The sequence below is a fragment of the Choloepus didactylus genome, chromosome 8, assembly GCF_015220235.1.
Source record: "Choloepus didactylus isolate mChoDid1 chromosome 8, mChoDid1.pri, whole genome shotgun sequence".
Classification (NCBI taxonomy): domain Eukaryota; kingdom Metazoa; phylum Chordata; class Mammalia; order Pilosa; family Megalonychidae; genus Choloepus; species Choloepus didactylus.
In genome coordinates, this window is record NC_051314.1 from 145,099,414 (window position 1) to 145,118,743 (window position 19,330).

Consider the following 19,330-nt stretch of genomic DNA (forward strand, 5'->3'; position numbering starts at 1 on the left):
GTTTACTTAAAGCATCCTTAGATAGTACTTGCTATGAACCAGTCACTGTCCTAAGCTTCTTACAAATAACAACAATAGGTGCTATTATTATCCCCATTTCACTGCTGAGGAAACTGGCACAGAGAGGGCAAGTCACCAGGTCAGGGCCACACAGCAGTGGGTAGCAGAGCCCTGACCTTACCCCTTTGCTGGGTTGCCTGTGCAAAGTACAGACCTGAGCATGTCTGGGGACATCTAGCGGGGGGAGGGATGCAAGAAGCAGGATACACAAGAGGACAGAGCCCCAACACAAGTGTGTCTTTTGCTGATGAGGACATGGACTTAAGTGATGTGCCCAGTGTGGGACTTAGAAATTTTCAGGAGCAGGGTCAGGACGGACCCTGGTTTCAGGACAGCAAATACTTTCCTTTGTCCTCCAACTCTCTCTCTCTAGTTTTCTTTGTCCATTTCCTTTCATGCCTTCCAAATCCCATGCTCTTCAGGCAAGCACCGCTTGGACTGCTTTCTCTGGGAGGCCCAGAGCATCTATGTCCCGCCCCGCCAATGCCTCAAGAGGTCACAAAACCACAGAGGACATGCACCAACACACACAGTGCAGTGAGGGCCAGCATGGTCTCCCAGCCCACAGAGCAACATTGGGCAAAACTGATGTTCCACAATTAATTATGGGGGCTGCAGTGAATTCTTTGGAGAGTAAAAACATTAAAAAACAAACAAACAAACAAACAAAAAAACAGAAACCAATAGACATTTATTTTCAAATATAAATTCCCAAAACTATAATTTGGCTGACTCAAGGAATTTGGTATCTTTGAAAATACACTTGATGTATCAAAAATTGCCTGATAACTGTTATGTATGGTCTAAGGGTTTTTAAATTCCAAATAGGGTTATTTGAAACCAAGGATTTTCAAGCTCAACTTTCATGGGGCCAGGAACCAACATGCTAGAAAAACCCTAAGCCCAGGCACAACACCCCCAAACTGTTGTTATAGAGGAAACTGGTAAGACTTTCTAGGGGAGCAATCTGAAAATATGTATTAAAAATTTTACATTTTGTTTAAGTTTTTGACCCAGCAAATCCACTCTGTCCAAAATTTTATCCTGATGCAATAATCACAGGTGTGCATGAAGAATTAGCTATAAAGATATTTATCACAGCACTGGTTAGGACAGTAAAAGCTTTTTCTAATTGTAGGTGACTGAGTAGCCAAATTATGATATAGCCATGCAACGGAAGATATGCCCTTATGAAAATTGATATTGCAGAATAATACACAATAGGGAAAATTGATATTGCAGAATAATACATGATAGGGGAAAATGTGCATGATACAGTAATGATTTTTTAAAGCAAATTATAGAATGGTCCTTAGCATACGATCCCCCTTCTGTTAAGCACACATAGTGTGGCAGGCGGCCTCTGAGTCAGGCCCCCCTGATTGGCACTGTCGTGAGTAGCCCCCTCCCCACTGCACCAGGCTGGCCTGTGTGATCACAGCACAGGGAGGAAGTGCTGCTCTGCCACCTCGAAAGCAGGTCATAAAAGGCTGACTTTCCCTCGGGGAAGCAGCTCCCATGTTGGACGCTGCTTTGTGGAGTGGAAGGAACAGGGGCCTCCTGCTGACAATCGCCTGAGTGTGCTGGGAAGCACAGAGGCCACCCCACTGGACCTCGAGGTGATGGGCACCCTTGGCTAGCCCGAGTGCAGACAGACCCATGGCCCCAACTACCTGGCTGAGTCATCCCTGCCTTCCTGACCCCTCCTGACCCTCAGGAACGGCCGGACAATAAATGTTTATTTTTTAAGATGCCACATTTCAGGATAATTTGTTATGCAGTATTTGATAACTAATAGTATGTGAAATGTGAAATGAGTGGCAGGGTATAACTCAAAACACTGCCTGTGGTTGTCGCTAGGTGGCAGGACGGTGGGTAATTTTTATTTTCTTGTTTTGCACAATTTCGACAAATGCTTTTTCTTTTTCAGGAAACAGAAACTGAAAGCCACAGGATGGAGAGAAATAGTTGAACCTTCTAAAGAATAAAAAGATGAAGATGATGGGATAGAACCTTAGCCCCTAATCGCCTTTAAAGATTCTTTTCAAGTAGTTTAGCATTAAATGTGGAACAAACAAATAAACACAAAAACTCCAAAGAGGGGCCTGGCTGGCTCAAGGGGTGAGCGTCACTCCCCCAGAAACCACGCGGTGCGCTGTGGCCCTCCAAGGACAGGTGACGTCCCCGAGCTCCTGAACAGGAGCCCCCAGGACGGCCCGGGACTCTGTCTTACCCAGTTTCTGGTCAAACCGCCAGGCTGCGACGTAGGCATCGTGCCTCAGGCTGCTCGGGGTGGCCAGCGGCACAGTGACATAAATGGGGCCGTCCACCGGCACCGGCGTCCCGTCGCTGCTGAGCAAGTGCACGCTCAGGGCTGCCACCGGGGTCAGCTCGTAGCGGGTGCTGTTTCCTGGAAGGGAGAGTTACTCTCAGTCACAGAAAGTTCCCACACGGTGGAAGGCTTCTGGCTGCAGCTCACCGAGCAGCTCCTAGACAGCTACAAAGCTGAACGCTTTCCATACTTGATCCTCGGCCCGAAACCCAGAAGGCAGGAAACGTCCCCATTTCACACATAAAGAAACTGAGGCCCGGAAAGGGTAAGTAGCGCTGGCAGCTGGCTGTAGAGCAGGCGCGAGTTCGTGGGAAAGCCGGGATTCCACAGAAGGTGTGCCCACTCCAACTACCTGGCTCAGCTTGTCAGTAATAAGGTGAACGTGCAAATCCCTGAAAATAATTTCTCACAGAAAATAATTACCTGACGAACTGCCATAATGAAACGAAATGTTTTAAATTCACATTCTTTTTATAAATTTCTTTTTTTAATTAAAAATACCTTCAAGAACTGCTTCAAAATATTAACTGACTTCTGCTAAAAGGATACTGGTGAAAATTTGGGCTTGAAATATTTATGAGTTATTTTAGTTGCCACTGTTATTTTGATCTGTTTAAAGGGAATTTAATATACCAATTATGCTACATTAGAGGCCTTTTATCCAAGACAATGCTTTAATGACTGTCTGCTTTCCAGATAGGTTAGGGAATGCTTATGAGAGTGATATTTATACACTTAAGCAATCCATTTTTGATTGCATTTTAAAATGTATTGTCATTCATTTTAAACTTTCCTTGAACACAATAAAGGAAGCACAGTAATGAAATTTTTTTAAGCTACATCAGAACATATTTTGGATTTCTTATTTAGTACTTACTTATGTACTTACCTGTAATTAAGACTGAATTCAAATGTTTTATGAAAACCTAGGACATTTTAGAGTTTTAACAACAGCTAACCCCCTCCTAGAGCAATTTAACACAGCAAATGGCAGCCCTACCTTCTGTGTTTACTCCCCGTCTCTGGTTTTCAGTGAAGGAAAAGACATGGGAAAGGACAGCTCATCAGATGGTCCAAGTGGGAAACATATATTCAAGCTCAGAAATCTTTTAATCCGGCCATTTCATTTTAGGATACAGAAAACCAAAGTCCAGAATTTATGTTTCTGGTCAAAATATCTTGTGGACAGTGACATAAATTTGGCAACTGCCCCCCCCCCCCCCCCAAATCCACAGGGTGCCACATTCACGCTGTACCCTGCTCCATCTGTGCCATGTCTACCTGCACCATGACCACACTGTCTACATCGTGTCCCCGTCCACACTGTGCCACACCCACACCAGTCAGGTCCACTCTGCACCACGTCCTCACTGTCCCACACCCACAAGTCACATCCACTCTGCACCATGCCCACACTGCACCACGCGGTGAGATATTACTTGATACTACAGAGAAATTAAGTTGCTTGGCAAACTTTGAATAAAGTATTTAGAGATAAAATTTTTAATTAGGTAGTGCTGTATCTCTCCAGAAAACCCAAGGGAGGCTGTCTGAACAGGAGGCAGCAGGTAGGATGGGAAAGTGCTCCCACCTCCTCATCCACCTCTCTCCCCCTTAGCTATACCACCTGATTCCTAATGGGGGCTTCTCCATTCTCTCCACCCCAGCAAGTCACTTTGCACTTCTGTGGTATGTTTTGTTCATCTGAAAAAATAAGGCAGTTGGACCTTGTAATGGGCAATGGATTTTTAGATTTTCCACCAAAAGCATGAGCAACAAAAGAAAAAAATAGATACAATGGATTTCATTAAAATAAAAATTTTTTTGCATTGAAGGACATTATCAAGAAAGTGAGAAGGCAACCTACAGAATGGGAGAAAATATTTGGAAACCATATATCTAATATGGGCGTAATATCCAAAATGTATAGAGAACTCCTACAATTCAACAACAAAAAGACAATCCACCAACTTTAAAAATGGGTCATGGATTTGAATAGACATTTCTGCAAAGAAGATATTCAAATTACCAAAAGTATATGAAAAGATGCTCAATAGCATTAGCCATTAGAGAAATGCAATTAAAACTACAATAAGATACCACTTCACATCCACCAGGATGGCTATTATTTTAAAAACTCAAATTAACAAGTGTTAGTGAGGACATGGAGAAATAGGAAACCTCATGCATTGTTGATGGGAATATAAAATAGTGCAACTGCTGTGGAAAACAGTTTGGCAATTCCTCAGAAACTTAAGTATAGAATTACCATTTGACTGGGCAATCCCACTTCTAGTAAACACCTCAGAGCACTAAAAGTCAGGGCTCAGACAGTTTTTGTATACTTATATACACAATAGCCAAAAGATGGAAGAAACTCAAGTTTCCATCAACAGATGAATGGATAAACAAAACATGGTCTATCCATACGATGGAATATTATGCAGCTGTGAAAAAGAAGTGAAGTGCTGATATCTGCTAGCACATGATGAACCCTGAACACATCATATTGAGTGAAATGAGCCAGACAACAAAGGACAAATACCGTATGACCTCTCTTATATGAAATACTTAGAATAAGCACATGGATAGAGATAGAAAGCGGCATAGTGGTTACGAGTTTTGGTTAGAGATGATGATCATGGTGAAATTTGCAGTCTTCCCAATGTACTTAATGTCAAAGAATTGTCCTCTTAAAATGGTTAAAATGATTTTTATGCTATGTATGGTTTACCTCAACTAAAAATAAGTAAATAATAATAATAATAAAAAAAGCCCTGCTTTCTTAGAAGATGAGGGGAGGGAGAGTTTATGAAAGTGCTTTGGCCTGAGTGTGCAACGAAAGCACAAGACCACGGAACCAAGGGACAGACAGGTCGGGAGGTGGCCAGAATTGGCCGTGTGTCTGTGTACAACCCTGGGACCTCCCCTCTAAACTGGACACTACCCCCTTTAGGACTCTCCAAGGAAACCCCCCAGGAGCACCTTCCACTCACCCTGGGGCCTCCGTTCACCTTCACTGAGCCCCAGTTCTGACTGGTCACCTCACAGAGAGGTTTTGTCTGGGCTCTCACTCCAAGCTGAAATCTCTACGATGCCTTTGATGAGACAGGATGCAAATAACTGAGGGACACAGAGAAGTTATAAGCCAAGTGCACCTGGAGACAGACACCTGGCTGACTAGCTGCTGGGGTCAATATGGGAACGGAGTGACGGCATCTCCCCCAGGACTGGAGAAGGGCTGATTCTTTCTAGGCCAACTGACCAGTTATTTCAGTGGAAAAGAAGTTTAGCGTAACCTTCCAAAGTCCTGCTCTCTTTCCTCTGAAATAACTGAGTCATTTGAAACCAAATGCCGCTAAAATCAATAATCCCATGTTCTCTGTGTTCCTGTTTTCAAGTCTTCTCAGATTTCATAATTTATCTAACTGCTTTGGAAGTGGAACCTAGAGGAGTTAATGAGCCGCAGGGACCCAGGGAGTGCCTCCAAGCTGGGGGTTTTATGGCTGCACACCATTTCACAGGGAGCTTGGGGGGTGGCTTTCTGACAGTCTCAGGCTGGATGTCATTGTGCTCCCATAAACAATCCTTTTCTCCCCAGCCTGCACTGCCAAAGAATAATTAAACTTCTTTCGATACTGCTTCCTTAAGATGACCGCTTTGCATCTGTAGGATGGTAAATTACTTACATATTGCGTCATCCGCCTATAAAAATCAAAGGAAGAAGGAACACTTTTGAAAACAGGTACCCCAAAGGGAAGAAAATGGAGCAAAAAATCACCAGGTCTCCTTAATCCCTAACCAGAACCTTATTAACATTCTACAGAATGAATCAGATGCTCTAGGTTAGAAATCCTTTTCAGAATAATTGGTTTATGGAAAGCATGGGAAAATTAAGTGAAATTAAATAAAAGCGTCCTTGGGAAATGCAACAACTGATTCACCTAGTGGGATTTAACCCTACTGTCCCTGGTTTTCAATTTTATGCTGTCGGTGGACTGCGGATCCCAGAACCTCTTGGTGGACTGCGGTGAGGACGGGGCTGGTTTAGCCCCAGGTACCTTGTGGCCACACTGCTGGATGTGAGTACAGACTGAAGGCAAACCTCACCAGTCTTTTTCTGACAAGGCATGGGTTTCTAGCTTTTGGCTGATGGTTTTTAATTTCTCTGACCTTTGACTCTGTGTGTCAGGCCATGACAGGCTGATAATGACTGGGCTGACTTAGCTCTCAGAAGAGGATTCCAAGTCAACTTACAAAGCCTGTAGCTCATTCCAGAGCTAAGGCAGAGAAGGAAGTTAAGGGGGGTGCAAGAGATGAGAAGAGCTGGATGGACCTAGGGCAGCGGCTGGCCACTTCTCCTACTCCGAGTGCCCGCAGGGCCTGGAGGTGGGGCTGCAGGGGGAGCAGGCTCATCTCCTAATTGCAGGCTTTAGGCTGAGCCCCAGTGCCACCCCTCCCCTCCCAGTTGGGACAGGCACTTCTCTGCCTGGCACTGGGCAGGCCACGTGCCACCAGCCACACATCTCGGGAGCGGGGGCAGGCAGACGACAGAGGGCAGGAAACGCATAGCTCTGACTTACGCTATTTCAAAAACACAATGCAATGATATGAATTTCTCTGAATTGAATATATTTAGTACAACAAAGGAACTCAGAGGAGGTGCACCTCATAGTCACGTGTAAACCTCTCACAAAGCATGTGGGAACTACAGAAAGCCTCGAGGGGACAAACTCACTAAAATTCACTATAATTTCCCAAAACACTGTGAGGTGACACCGTTCTACAGACATGAACTGGCAGACGGGCCCCCTCGGTGACTCCGCTGGGTCCTCCCGTTTTGTTCCAGGGCTTCCAGCTACAATGACGAGCACCCAGAAGCCACGGCTTGGAAGGGAAGAGACACACAAGTACCTGTCCCGTTTCCATCCAGTCCTCGCAAATAAGGAAAGCTGCCCACTTGGGCGGGGGCACTGGTGGCTGTGAGGAAGGCGGTCAGGTCGCTGTAGCTGGTGTTCTCAGGCAGCCGCAGGGCTCTCCTCTGGAAATGCACGCGTGGCTGGGGACGGGCACCTGCGGAGATGCACCTGTGTTACCTCCCGGAGGAGCAGGTTCGCCCGGAGACAAAGGAGACCAGGAAGTGCCCTCCAGGGTTTCAGCACGTGCCCCCCTTCCCTTTCCACATCACCCCCCACTCAGGCCCGACACAGAGCTGTGACAACATGCTGTTACGAGGAGAGAAATAATAGCGCATTGTCACAGTTGTTTTGACACAGGATGTTATTTGTTTTTTTTGGCAAAAAGGCTTCCAAGTTCTATTTGTGAGCAGCTTATTTCACTGCACAGAATTTCCTATGGATAGGGGCAATGTTCTGAGAAAGAAAATCGATGCAAATGAACAAGTAGACGACAATCTCTTTATACAAACAATGCAAGAGCTATCCTTTTACGCTGTTACAAACATGTCCTTACTCTTCCTGGTATAATCTGGTTTAACTTCACAGACTAAGCTGAAATGGAGTAAAGGAATGGGCTGCTCAACTTGAGAAGATCTGCAGACAAGAACCAGCAGTCATGAACCCCATCCTCTGTGAAGGCTGCGATTGGCATCCCAGCCACCTCTATTCCGGGCAGTTGTGTCCTACCAGGGACAGATTATGCTGTGGATTTTGCGATGAGACTTGAAATTAGGCTCCCTCTGCAAGCTCCACCCCTGGGGGCAGGACAGTCAGCCCCTGGGCTGGACAGACAACCACCTTGCTATGCCCTCTGTGATTTTACTTTGTTCCCCATGCTGCTCTGATTATAAAACCTGAACCTGCTTAACTTGATGCTTTGGTGACAGTCACCACAAGGTGTAAAGGTGCTGAGTAATTCATCATCAAGACAAAGACTCGTGGAAATGAGTTACGTAACTTCTCCAGATTAGCCTGTGGCAATACCCCCAAAGTGATGGACCCCTTGACATCCCACCTAGGCTGTGGTCGACCACAGCTCCCTGGTGCTTGGCCTGGGGTCCCCCAACCCCAGCTGTCCTTCTACAACTATCCTGCCCAAAGGTGGTGTTCTTTACACCCCCTGCAGGGTCCTTATAATCCTGGAACAGAGAATTTATGGGGGGCCACAATAAACCTATCTAGAAGCATTCTTGAAGAAGGGAGTTCTAGAGCTCAAGGGAAGTGGAACATAGCTAGTCCAATTCTCCTCCTGCAGATGAGGCTGCAGAGCCCCCAGGATGTGCCGCCCACACAGGATGGACGTTGGGGAAGGTCATGGCTATGTACGTGGTTCAGAGTCCCGGTGCCCCCTCTACCTCCTAAAATCCATGGCCAGACCTGTCCAGTGACTGGTTCTCCACCACGAGGAACACATGCCTGGACTGGAGCCGATGGGAGCCAGGGGCCATGGTCACCATGATCCCGTCCACCTCAGTCACCTCTAGGAACCTAACAGGACACACAGTCGGGTTTTTTCCAGAACATCAACGTCCTGCACTTAATCCCTAAAACCAACCCACATCCATGCACCTACATCTAACTCTCTCTCACTCCCTTCTCAGTGTGCTCTTCTTTCCTTTGACCTTAACCTTAAGGAATGCTAATGATTTTGTGCCCCTGTCTTCTCCTTGGTCTGCCTGGAGTTCCAGTCCCACACTCAGCAAGAGCCAGGCCCTGCTGGGGGCAGCCTGCTTCTCCTGGCTGTTTCTTGCTCATCTCCTCACCCCAGTTACATGGCAACAGTCACTGCCTCCTGCTGGTTTTTCTCAGTGATGGGGGACTTTCTGGGACTTTAGTCTCCTTTCCCCACTGTTTTTCGGTCTAAATGATGCAGCTGATGCCCATCAGTCAACATGCCCCAGGCAGGGCTGTGCCTCTCACCATGGAAAGGCAGAGGCAAAGCGCTCTGCTAATAGGAGGCAGGAAGAATGTGTGTCTTAGGACAGGGCCAGGAGGCAGCTCATTTTCCTGAGGGTCAAGGCAGAAAGCGGAATGCAGCCGAGCACTTGTCTACACTTTCTCTTTCTTGATCCCAGCACAGGCTGGGACCCTGTGTGTGACCCTGCAGGCCTAGGAAGGGCCCAGGGGACAAGGGAAGGCTGGCATCCTTGTCAGGCCACCTTTAGTGGTTGGGACAGAAACCTACTCAAACTTGACAAAGAGGCAAGGGGGGGTTGCTGAAAATCAGAGGGGGGAGTCATACTGAAGCCAGGGCCAAGCACCCTCACGGGGGCTGGCTTGGGACCTACAGAACCGTGAACCAAGGCTGCCCCCACTTAGGGTCCTCCTCTCATTCTCCAGCACCTCATGCTGCCTCTTCCCACCCCACCCCGCGCCATTCCCCCCACCCTGCTGCCTCCCGCTTCCTCTCTGGTACAGGACAATGTGATCCTGGCCAGACATCGGGGTCTACCTGCTGCGGTTGCAGCAGATTCTGTAAGAGTCCAGTGGCTGACTCAGCTGTTGGGCCCCTGCCATGAAGGATCCTATACAGACCCTCTCCCATGGAGGACAGGGAAAGCCCAGGACTGATGAAGTGGCCAAAGACACTTCTGAGGAATGTAAGAGTCTAAGCTATTCTGAGCTATGGTGCAAATAAAATCTAAAGTGTGTATGTGGGAGGTAAGGGTGAAGGGAACAGTTTGTTCTTAAGCCTAAATTCCTGTATTCATGCTGCTAAACTGTACATATTTCAGAAAGGGCTTGATAGGGTGGGGATGGAAGGACCGAGAGAGGACTGTTTTCTTGTCTGGATCTCTGGATACCTCCTTCTAAATTCAAATGTCCTCTGTTCTCCATCCATCCATCCATTCATCCATCCATCCATCCACCCATCCCTCCCTCCATCCATCCACCCATCCCCCTCCATCCATCCACCCATCCCTCCATCCAACCATCCATCCATCCATCCACCCATCCCTCCCTCCATCCATCCATCCCTCCTTCCATCCATCCACCCATCCCCCCTCCATCCATCCACCCATCCCTCCATCCAACCATCCATCCATCCTTCCACCCATCCCTCCATCCATCCATCCATCCCTCCTTCCATCCATCCACCCATCCCTCCATCCATCCATCCACCCACCCATCCCTCCCTCCATCCATCCACCCATCCCCCCTCCATCCATCCACCCATCCCTCCATCCAACCATCCATCCATCCTTCTACCCATCCCTCCATCCATCCATCCCTCCTTCCATCCATCCACCCATCCCTCCCTCCATCCATCCATCCATCCATCCCTCCCTCCATCCACCCATCCCTCCCTCCCTCCCTCCGTCCATCCATCCATCCATCCACGCATCCATCCATCCACCCATCCCTCCCTCCCTCCATCCATCCATCCATCCACCCATCCTCCAAATGCTCATCCCCTACTTTACTGAAAATTCAGGGCCACCACTTCCTCTCTCTGCACTACAAAACTGTCTTCTTCCCTCTTCCCCTCTAGCACTTGTTTGTTTCTCAGGAAAAATGTGTTCCTACTTTCCACAAAGCCCAACCCCAGGCTCCTCCCTCTTACCTTCCACTTGCTTGTTTATTTCAAGACTTGGCTCAACCAACTACTCTTGCCTTCATCAACAATCTCTTGCTCTATAGGCTATCCCTCCCAACCAACAAATATTCATATTTCTTCTCCATCTAGAAAATAACAATGTGACATTACTTTAATCCTGTTAGTCCCCTAAGCGAATGCCTTCTCTCCTTCCAGCCAGCCCCCTGGTCCGGCTTCTACCCATAGCACACGCTGCCCCTTCGAAGGGCAACTGACAACCATGCAATCTGCAAACCCCATGAGCACTTCTCAGCCTTCATTCTTGTTGCCGACCTCCTCACAGTGACCAACGCTGTTTACCCCCCGCTGGGAGCACCCCCTTCCTGGTATCCAGGGCTGTGTACCCTGATTCTCTCCAGAGTCTTCCCAACTTCTCCTTTGTAGTATCCTCTTTCTCTGTCTACCTCAGTTCCTAAAGGGCTGCCGCGATGGCCCCTGCTGTGTCTGTACTCTCCCCCTTGTGACCTCTCCATAACCACAGTCTGGGACGTTGCCTTGATCTCTTACCAAGCTCCTGACCTGCAGTCCCCTCTGTGAACTGAACACAGATGCCCACCTGGGCCCTTGCAGTCAATATCCACCTTCTCTCCCTGCAACAATTCCTCACACTCCCAACACCCAGATTTCATTCCTAGTCATCATCTTTAGTTTCTATCTTCTTTTTATCTTGCACATTCGCTCATCATCCAAGACTGGCCACTCTTTCCTTATCAGCATTTCCAGCACCACCTTCTTCTCTGACTTCACTCTTGCTGGAATCTACAATACCCCTTGCTTGAACTAAACATCTCCTAACTGGCCCCTCTGCTTCAGCCTTACCCTTTCCATTTCATCCACTCACCCCTCTAGACCATTCCAAAATGCCACTCTGATCAGGTCCTTTCCCTGCCCAGAAATCGTCAATGGGCTTCCACCACTTATGGAATCAACACTGACAGCAACGATGACAAGATGAAAGTAGACCAATAGAGACCCAACCTATTCTCCTCTAAGTGAGGGGCTATGCCAGTCTGAATGTATTATGTCCCCCAAATGCCATTATCTTTGATGTAATCTTGTGTGGGCAGATGTTATCAGTGTTGATTAGATTGTAATTCTTTGAGTGTTTCTGTGGAGATGCGCCCCACCCAACTGTGAGTGATGATTCTGATTGGATAATTTCCATGGAGGTGTTACCCCACCCATTCAGGGTGGGTCTAAATTAAATTACTGGAGCCATATGAATGAACTGGCAAACAGAAGGAACTCAGTGCAACTGTGAGTGACATTTTGAAGAGGAGCTACAACCAAGAGGGACACTTTGAAGAACGCACTGGAACTGAGAGAGGAGCTTCAGCTTAGCAGACTTTTGCTCCAGAGGAACTAAGAGAGGACAAACATCCCAAGAGCAACTGAGAGTGACATTTTGGAGAGAAGCTGAAGCCTAGAGAGGAACATCCTGGGAGAAAGCCATTTTGAAACCAGAACTTGGAGCAGACGCCAGCCACATGCCTTCCCAGGTAACAGGTTTTCCAGAGCCATTGGCCATCTTCCAGTGAAGGTACCTGATTGTTGAGGTACCTTGGACATTTCATGGCCTTAAGACTGTAACTGTGTAACCAAATAAACCCCCTTTATAAAAGCCAGTCCATTTCTGGTGTTTTGCATTCCAGCAGCATTAGCAAACTAGAACAGGGGCATAGACCAGTCTTAAGAATCTACAAAGTTTTTGTTTCCATATTATTTCACTTAATATTTGCAACAACCCTGTAAGGAAGTGACTCTCTCCCTCTTTATGGATGATGAAACTTTGGTTGAGTCACTGTGCTTGCAAGAGGCAGAAGGGAATTCTTTTCATTCCAGCCTCTGGTCCCTTCCTATCACTACGCCTGCCTCAAAATAGATGCTCTGCTTACTGCCAGTCAGCCCCCACCCACAGTCAGACAGGACCACACAGCTCTCTGTTTCTCCATAATTTGTTCATGCAGTTTTCTGTGTCTGAAGTGCCTCTCCATCATCTCTATTCGCATATCCTACTCATCACCCAAAATGCACCTCGGAGAGGCAGGAAACAAGCCACCAGGGCATTTCCCCTACCCTGCAGGGCTGAGCACCCATGAGTGTCTGTGGCAAAGTGAGCCAGATGTGCATCCCGTCTCTGCAGCTAGGTTTCTCCAGCTCACTTGGTGGCTCTGCTGCATCCACACTGGGTCAAGGTCAACCAGGGTCAGAATTTATTGTCAGGCAGTGATGACAGAGGGAAGAAGGAAGGTCAGGAGAGTTCAGGGCATCTGCAAGGGAGGGATCCCAGCAGTGGACTGTGACGTCTGAGCTCGGTGGGGAGGGACACGGCACAGGAGGGAGGTGGGGCAGGTAAGAGGGTGGGGGTCAGCGCACTGGGGGTCCGAGTGCCAGAGCTGCTGTCGGGAAGGGGTCAGCAGGGTGGATGAGCTCAGAGGAAGGACATCTGCTGGCATCATAAGGTCTAGGGTGAGAATGTGGAGGTGGGTAAGTGCAATGAGTGAAAGAAAAGAACCAGGGGAGTAGATCGGCCACTCGGGTACAGGTGGTCGCCTGCAGGTATGCTAAAGTCACTGAGAAACAATGTCAGGAGCAGGGTGGACCAGGCAGGGAACCAGGAGCTGAAGTCTCCAGTCCAGGAGGAAACTAACCCAGAGACCAGGGGCATGCAGCACAGCCAGCTTCCGAGGAGCTGGAATCAGGGGAGGACAAAGCAGGAGAAGTGATTTAAAAGTGCTAAAGGGGAGCAATGAGGAGCCCTACTGTGTGAAAACCCAGCCTTGAGGGGGCTGCAGGGAGCCTGTGTGCTCAAGAACACTGAGGCCAGGAAGCAGGGGGAGCTCAGAGGAGAGGTGGGAGGGGGTTTGAGGAGGGTGTCCCAGGAGCCCCAGAGGATACGGGAAGGCTTTGGGCAGGCACTGGGCTTGGGTTCCTCTGGACATTGCAAACAGGCTGTCCTCTACCACCCAGCTCTTCAGGCCCCCTGGCTGTCTTCCTGCTGGACACTGACTGGGCTGCCCGAGGCCAATGGCAGGTTCACCCCACAGAAGCCCAGATGCCCAGTGGCTTGAAAACCTTCTACCTGATGTCATGGTATGGACCAGCATCTCAAGGAGAGATTGGGCAATTCAGAAAAGGTGAAGAAAACTACAACAAAGAATAAGAATGGGTAAAAAGACGGTAGGTGGTGATTGGCTTTAAGGACAAGGTAAGCATAGGAGAAAGACTAGTTCAAAGGAAGAGAAATATTTTTACATTCATAAGCAGATAATGAAAATTTTGGTTGCTACAGCCCTTAGAACAATATGTAGCACATCATAGGTAGTCAGTTATTTTTGTTTTGAAAAATTAAAACATTCTTTAGAAAATGGATGGATAGAAGGATGGAGGGATGGATGGCCAGAATGATATAGAAAATGTAGCAAAATGTTAAAATTGGTGGATCTGGGTACCTAGGGTGATGGAGGTTTGTTGCAGTTCTATGTTTGGGATTTATACTATTTTTTGCAACTGTCCTGTAAGTTTGAAATTATTTCAAAATAAAGTGTTAGAGGGAAAAAAAATCAAAACATTCAAGGCTATGAAAAAATAAATGGTTAAGGCATATCTAAAAAGAAGATATGACATAAGCTGCTGTGACATGGTGGTCAAACTCCCTCTTTCAATATTTTGTTGAAAATAAAAATTTTGTTGTATTTGGCCAGAACCAGCAGAGGTCCAACAGGGCTGGGTCACAGGAGCTGTGGGTTCCATGTGCTCAGCACTTTGGAAAAGACAGGCAGGTCTTCAACTCTAAAGCAACAAGAAGCCTCACCCAGGCAATTCATAAATTCCAAGTTCCTCACTCTCCAGGTTTAAAGTGTGCTCTGAATACCTTAATCTACACCCTGAAATAAAGGGTTGATTGCGGCATATCTGTGTCATTAATTACAACCTTTAGTCTCTTGTTGTCATCTTCAACTGGGCTGGATTCTAAAAGAGACCAGCCATGGTTCAACCAGATTTTATGCCTAAACCTTCCAACATTGGTGAGGAATTTAGGAAGAAGCACAACTACTTCCTCACTTCAAGGAATCCATCACTGAACTCTAGGGGAAGATGGTGGAGGAGGATGCTCCAGGCATCCAAATAGGAAAGGAAGAAGAAGTAAAACTTTCACTTTTTGCAGATGACATGATCCTATACATGGAGAATCCTGAATAATTCACAACAAAGCTATTAGAACTAACAAATGAATTCAGCAAATTGGGAGGATACAAGACCAACATGCAAAAATCAGTAGTGTTTCTATAGATAAGTAATGAAGAATCCAAAGAGAAAATATAGAAAAATATTGTATTTACAATGTCAACTAAAAACTCAAATATCTAGGAATAAATTTAACCAAAGATATAAAGGATTTGTACACAGACAACTGAAGAACATTGCTAAAAGGAATTAAAGAAGACCCTACATAAATGGAAGGACATTCCATGTTTATGCATGGGAAGACTAAACATTGTTAAGATGTCAATTCTACTCAAAGTGATTTACAGATTCAAGGCAACCATAATTTAAATTCCCAGAGCTGCCTTTGCAGAAATGAAAAAGACAAACATCAAATTTAGATAGAAGACTAAAGAAGCCCAAATAGCCAAAGTCATCACCTTGAAAAAGAAGAACAAAGTTGGAGGACTCACACTTCTTGGTGTTAAAACTTATTACAAAGCCACAATAATCAAAAGAGCATGGTACCAACACAAGGACAGAAAATATAGACCAATGGAATTAAAATGAGAGCACAGAAATCATCTCTCACATTTATGGCCATCTGATTTTTGACAAAGGAGGACAGAGCACTCAACTGGGAAAGTATAGTCTCTTCAACAAACGCTACTGTGAAAACCTGCTATCTCCTACATCAGATGAGTGGATAAATAAACAGTGGTACATACCTACAATGGAATACTGTGCAGCAATGAGAAAGAATGAGGTCATGAAACATGACAACATGGATGAACCTTGAAGATGTAATGTTGAGTGAAATAAGTCAGACACAAAAGGACAGCTATTGTATGATACCACTAATGTGAACTCTGTAAAAAATGTAAACCAAGTGTTCTCAAAGCACTTTATCAAAAAAAATAAAATGACAACTGACACATTAAGAGAACATATTTGGAAGCCACATATCTGATAAGGATTTAATATTCAGAATATCAAGAAACCCTTCAACTCCAGAAGAAAAAGACAAACAGCCCAATTAAAAAATGGGCCAATGACTTGAATAGACATTTCTCTGAGGAAGATACACAAATTCCAAAACGCACATGAAAAGATGCTCAACATGATTAGCCAATAGGAAAATAAAATAAAATTCACAAGTGTTGTCCCCAATACTAACTCAATGGCAAGTTTCTCAAGCCCTTTGTATCAGTTTCCTTGTAAGAACAGTGGGAGTCAGGAAGCGTTAGAGACTTACAGACATCATGTTCCAGTTTGAATGTATTATGTCCCCCAAAACGCCATTATCTTTGATGGAATCTTGTGTGGGCAGATGCATTAGTGTTGATTAGATTGTAATTCTTTGGTTGTTTCCATGTAGATGCGACCCACCCAACTGTGGGTGATGACTCTGATTGGAAGATTTCCATGGAGGTGTGGCCTCGCCCATTCAGCCTGGGCCTTGATTAGTTTACTGGAGCCCTATGTAAGCTCAGACAGAAGGAGCAAGCTTGCCACAGCCAAGAGGGACATATGAAGAACACACAGGAGCTGAGAGAGGAGCTGCAGCTTACAGAAACATTTTGGAGATGGCCTTTGAAAGCAGACTTTTGCTCCGGAGAAGCTAAGAGAGGACAAATGCCCAAAGAGCAACTAAGAGTGACATTTTTGAGAAGTGGCAGCCTAGAGAGCAAGCCCTGGGAGAAAGCCATTTTGAAACCAGAGCTTTGGAGCAGATGCCAGCCACATGCCTTCCCAGCTAACAGAGGTTTCTGGGACGCCGTTGGTCATTTTCCAGTGAAGGTACCCGATTGCTGATGTGTTACCTTGGATGCTTTATGGCCTCAAGACTGTAGCTTTGTAACCAAATAAAACCCCTTTATAAAAGCCTATCCATTTCTGGTGTTGTGCGAAAAGGCAGCATTAGCAAACTGGAACACATCACTACATGTGAGACATTTAAAAATCAAGGGGGCAAGAGAGAGGAAGAATCCATGCTCGACTGCTTATTAACGTTTAAGAGAATGGCCCTGACCACTGCCAAGGGAGACCTCCCGGACTGTGACCCAAACAATATTAATTTCCTCTCTCCTTGGAGAGCAGTGAGATGTGGTAGTGGAGAGAGAGTGGAGCTCCTGCTTTTCTCTCACCCCCTAAAGAAATTAGAGGACAGTTTAACCACATTTCAGACGTGCTGTGCGCTCAAAGGAACAACAGTCGCTGAGACCCAACCATGAGTGCGTTCACGGCCTCATCGTCTGACGATGAGCTGGTCCCACACCAGGTTCTAATCGCTGGTCCCCCACTCCCACTCCCTTTTACACTCAGGTGGAATCTCTGCTTACCCTGGAATCCTGAGACTATCTGGACGACGTCTTCATATACCATCAGAGTGGCGGATCTCTCTGGAAGCAGGCCGAGGCTCAGGGAGGAGAACACTGCAGAAACAAAACAGGTAGATGGGAATTCTTACGCTTAGTCCAAAAAGCCCAGTCCAATCTTGTGAATACTCCAAATTCTTGGTATTCTCTGATGTCAGATCAATCAACAATATTGATTTTTATTACAATTAGCAAAAGACATTGAACATGCCACGAGGGTGGTGTAATCTTTCAAACAACAACTGCTTGCCCTACTAATACTCAACTTTTTGATTCATTGTAAGTTTTTAATAGAGTGCCTAAATTTCATTACATTAGGAATGTATTAAAAGTTGTGATGTGTATATTGCATGAATAGGTAATATGTAGCATTCAATATTAATATTAAAGGCTTCTAGAATATGTGCTCAGGTTAGTGTGTGTACCCCGCACAAGAATATTCCCCCTGTACCCTGGGAGCTAATAAGATGTTTACAAAATTTGGGCTATTTTTAAATTCTTGCTTCAGTACCTGGACTTCCAACTAGAAGTTTCACAAAGCCTGTTTCTGGGTAGAACATATGAATTTAAGAGAAAACAAGTAAGTGTGTTATGGAATGATTATAATTGCTGACATTACTGAGCCATTGCCAACAAGCCAGGTACTTTCAAAAGTGCTTTACCTTTGGTAATGTATTTAAATCTCAAAATAACTGTATGAAATAGATACTATTAATATCTCCATTTTATAGGCAAGGAAACTGAGGTTAAATAACTTGCTCGAGACCCCGAGCCGCTAAGTGCTGGAGGCCAGGATTTGAACTCAGGCAGCCTGACCCTGCAGCCTCTCCTCTCACCCATCATGCTGCATGGACTCTGACTGAGGCCCTTAGACATTGTCCAGTCCAAGCCAAGGTGACAGAGGAGGATGGTGAGGCCAGGAATTTGGGAAAATATCAGGAACAAGAAATATCAAGGGCTAAGAATGTCAGTGACTTAGCACTGGCTCGTAACAGGGGACCACACACCTTCCAAAAGTTACTTATTGCCACCACATACAAGGCCCAGTGCTAGATCCCACATGGAACAGATAAGAAATGTTAAGATCACCTCGGCCATTAAGGGTTATGCACTAGAAGGGGATGAGGGCCCCCAATAAATAGCTGTAAGACAAGCAGGATGTGGCAAGTGCCATGAGAGAGCTAAGCATGCACCTTGGCACTGTGGAAAACAGTCTGGCAGGTCCTCAAAAAGTTCAGTACAGAGTTACCCTGTGACCTGGCAGGTCCACTCCTAGGTATATACCCAAGAGAAATGAAAACGTAGACCCATATGGAAACTTGTACATAAGTGTGCACAGCAGCACTATTCACAATAGCTAAAAAGTGGAAACAACTCAAGTATCCATCAACAGATGAATCCATAAACTCAGTGTGGTATAATACAGACAATGGAATATTACGTTATCGTAAAAAGGAGTGAAGTCCTGAAGCATGCAGCAAAATGGAGGAAACTTGGAGACTTTATATTGAGTGAAATAAGCCAGGGACAAAAGGACAAATATTATATGATTCCACTAATATGAAGTATCTAGAATAGGCAAACCCATATAGACAGAGAGTAGATTAACGGTTGCCAGGCACTGGGGGTGGAAGGGCTGGGAAGTCCATGATAATAGGTACATGGTTTCTCTTTGGAGTGAGGAATATTCTGTCAATAAATAGTGGTGAATATACAACCTTGTGAATATATTAACTGACTGAATTGTAAAGTTTCAACAGGTGCAGTTTGTGGTATGTGAATTATTTCTCAAATCCAA

General features: G+C 45.9%; 1 protein-coding gene across 3 annotated transcripts in view; it reads right to left on the minus strand.

The window, feature by feature from the left end:
* The window catches only part of FAM171A1 (family with sequence similarity 171 member A1), a 152,155-nt gene that overhangs the window by 41,298 nt on the left and 91,527 nt on the right, over positions 1–19,330 (minus strand). For 2 of the 3 annotated variants that reach the window (XM_037845755.1, XM_037845758.1), the window contains 3 exons: positions 17,497–17,589; positions 7,307–7,465; positions 2,294–2,470 (listed from right to left, as the gene is read on the minus strand). In XM_037845755.1, coding sequence (XP_037701683.1) covers positions 2,294–2,470; positions 7,307–7,465; positions 17,497–17,589 — 429 coding nt within the window. The remainder of the gene's footprint in view (positions 1–2,293; positions 2,471–7,306; positions 7,466–17,496; positions 17,590–19,330) is intronic. The other variant, XM_037845756.1, reaches the window with a different exon arrangement.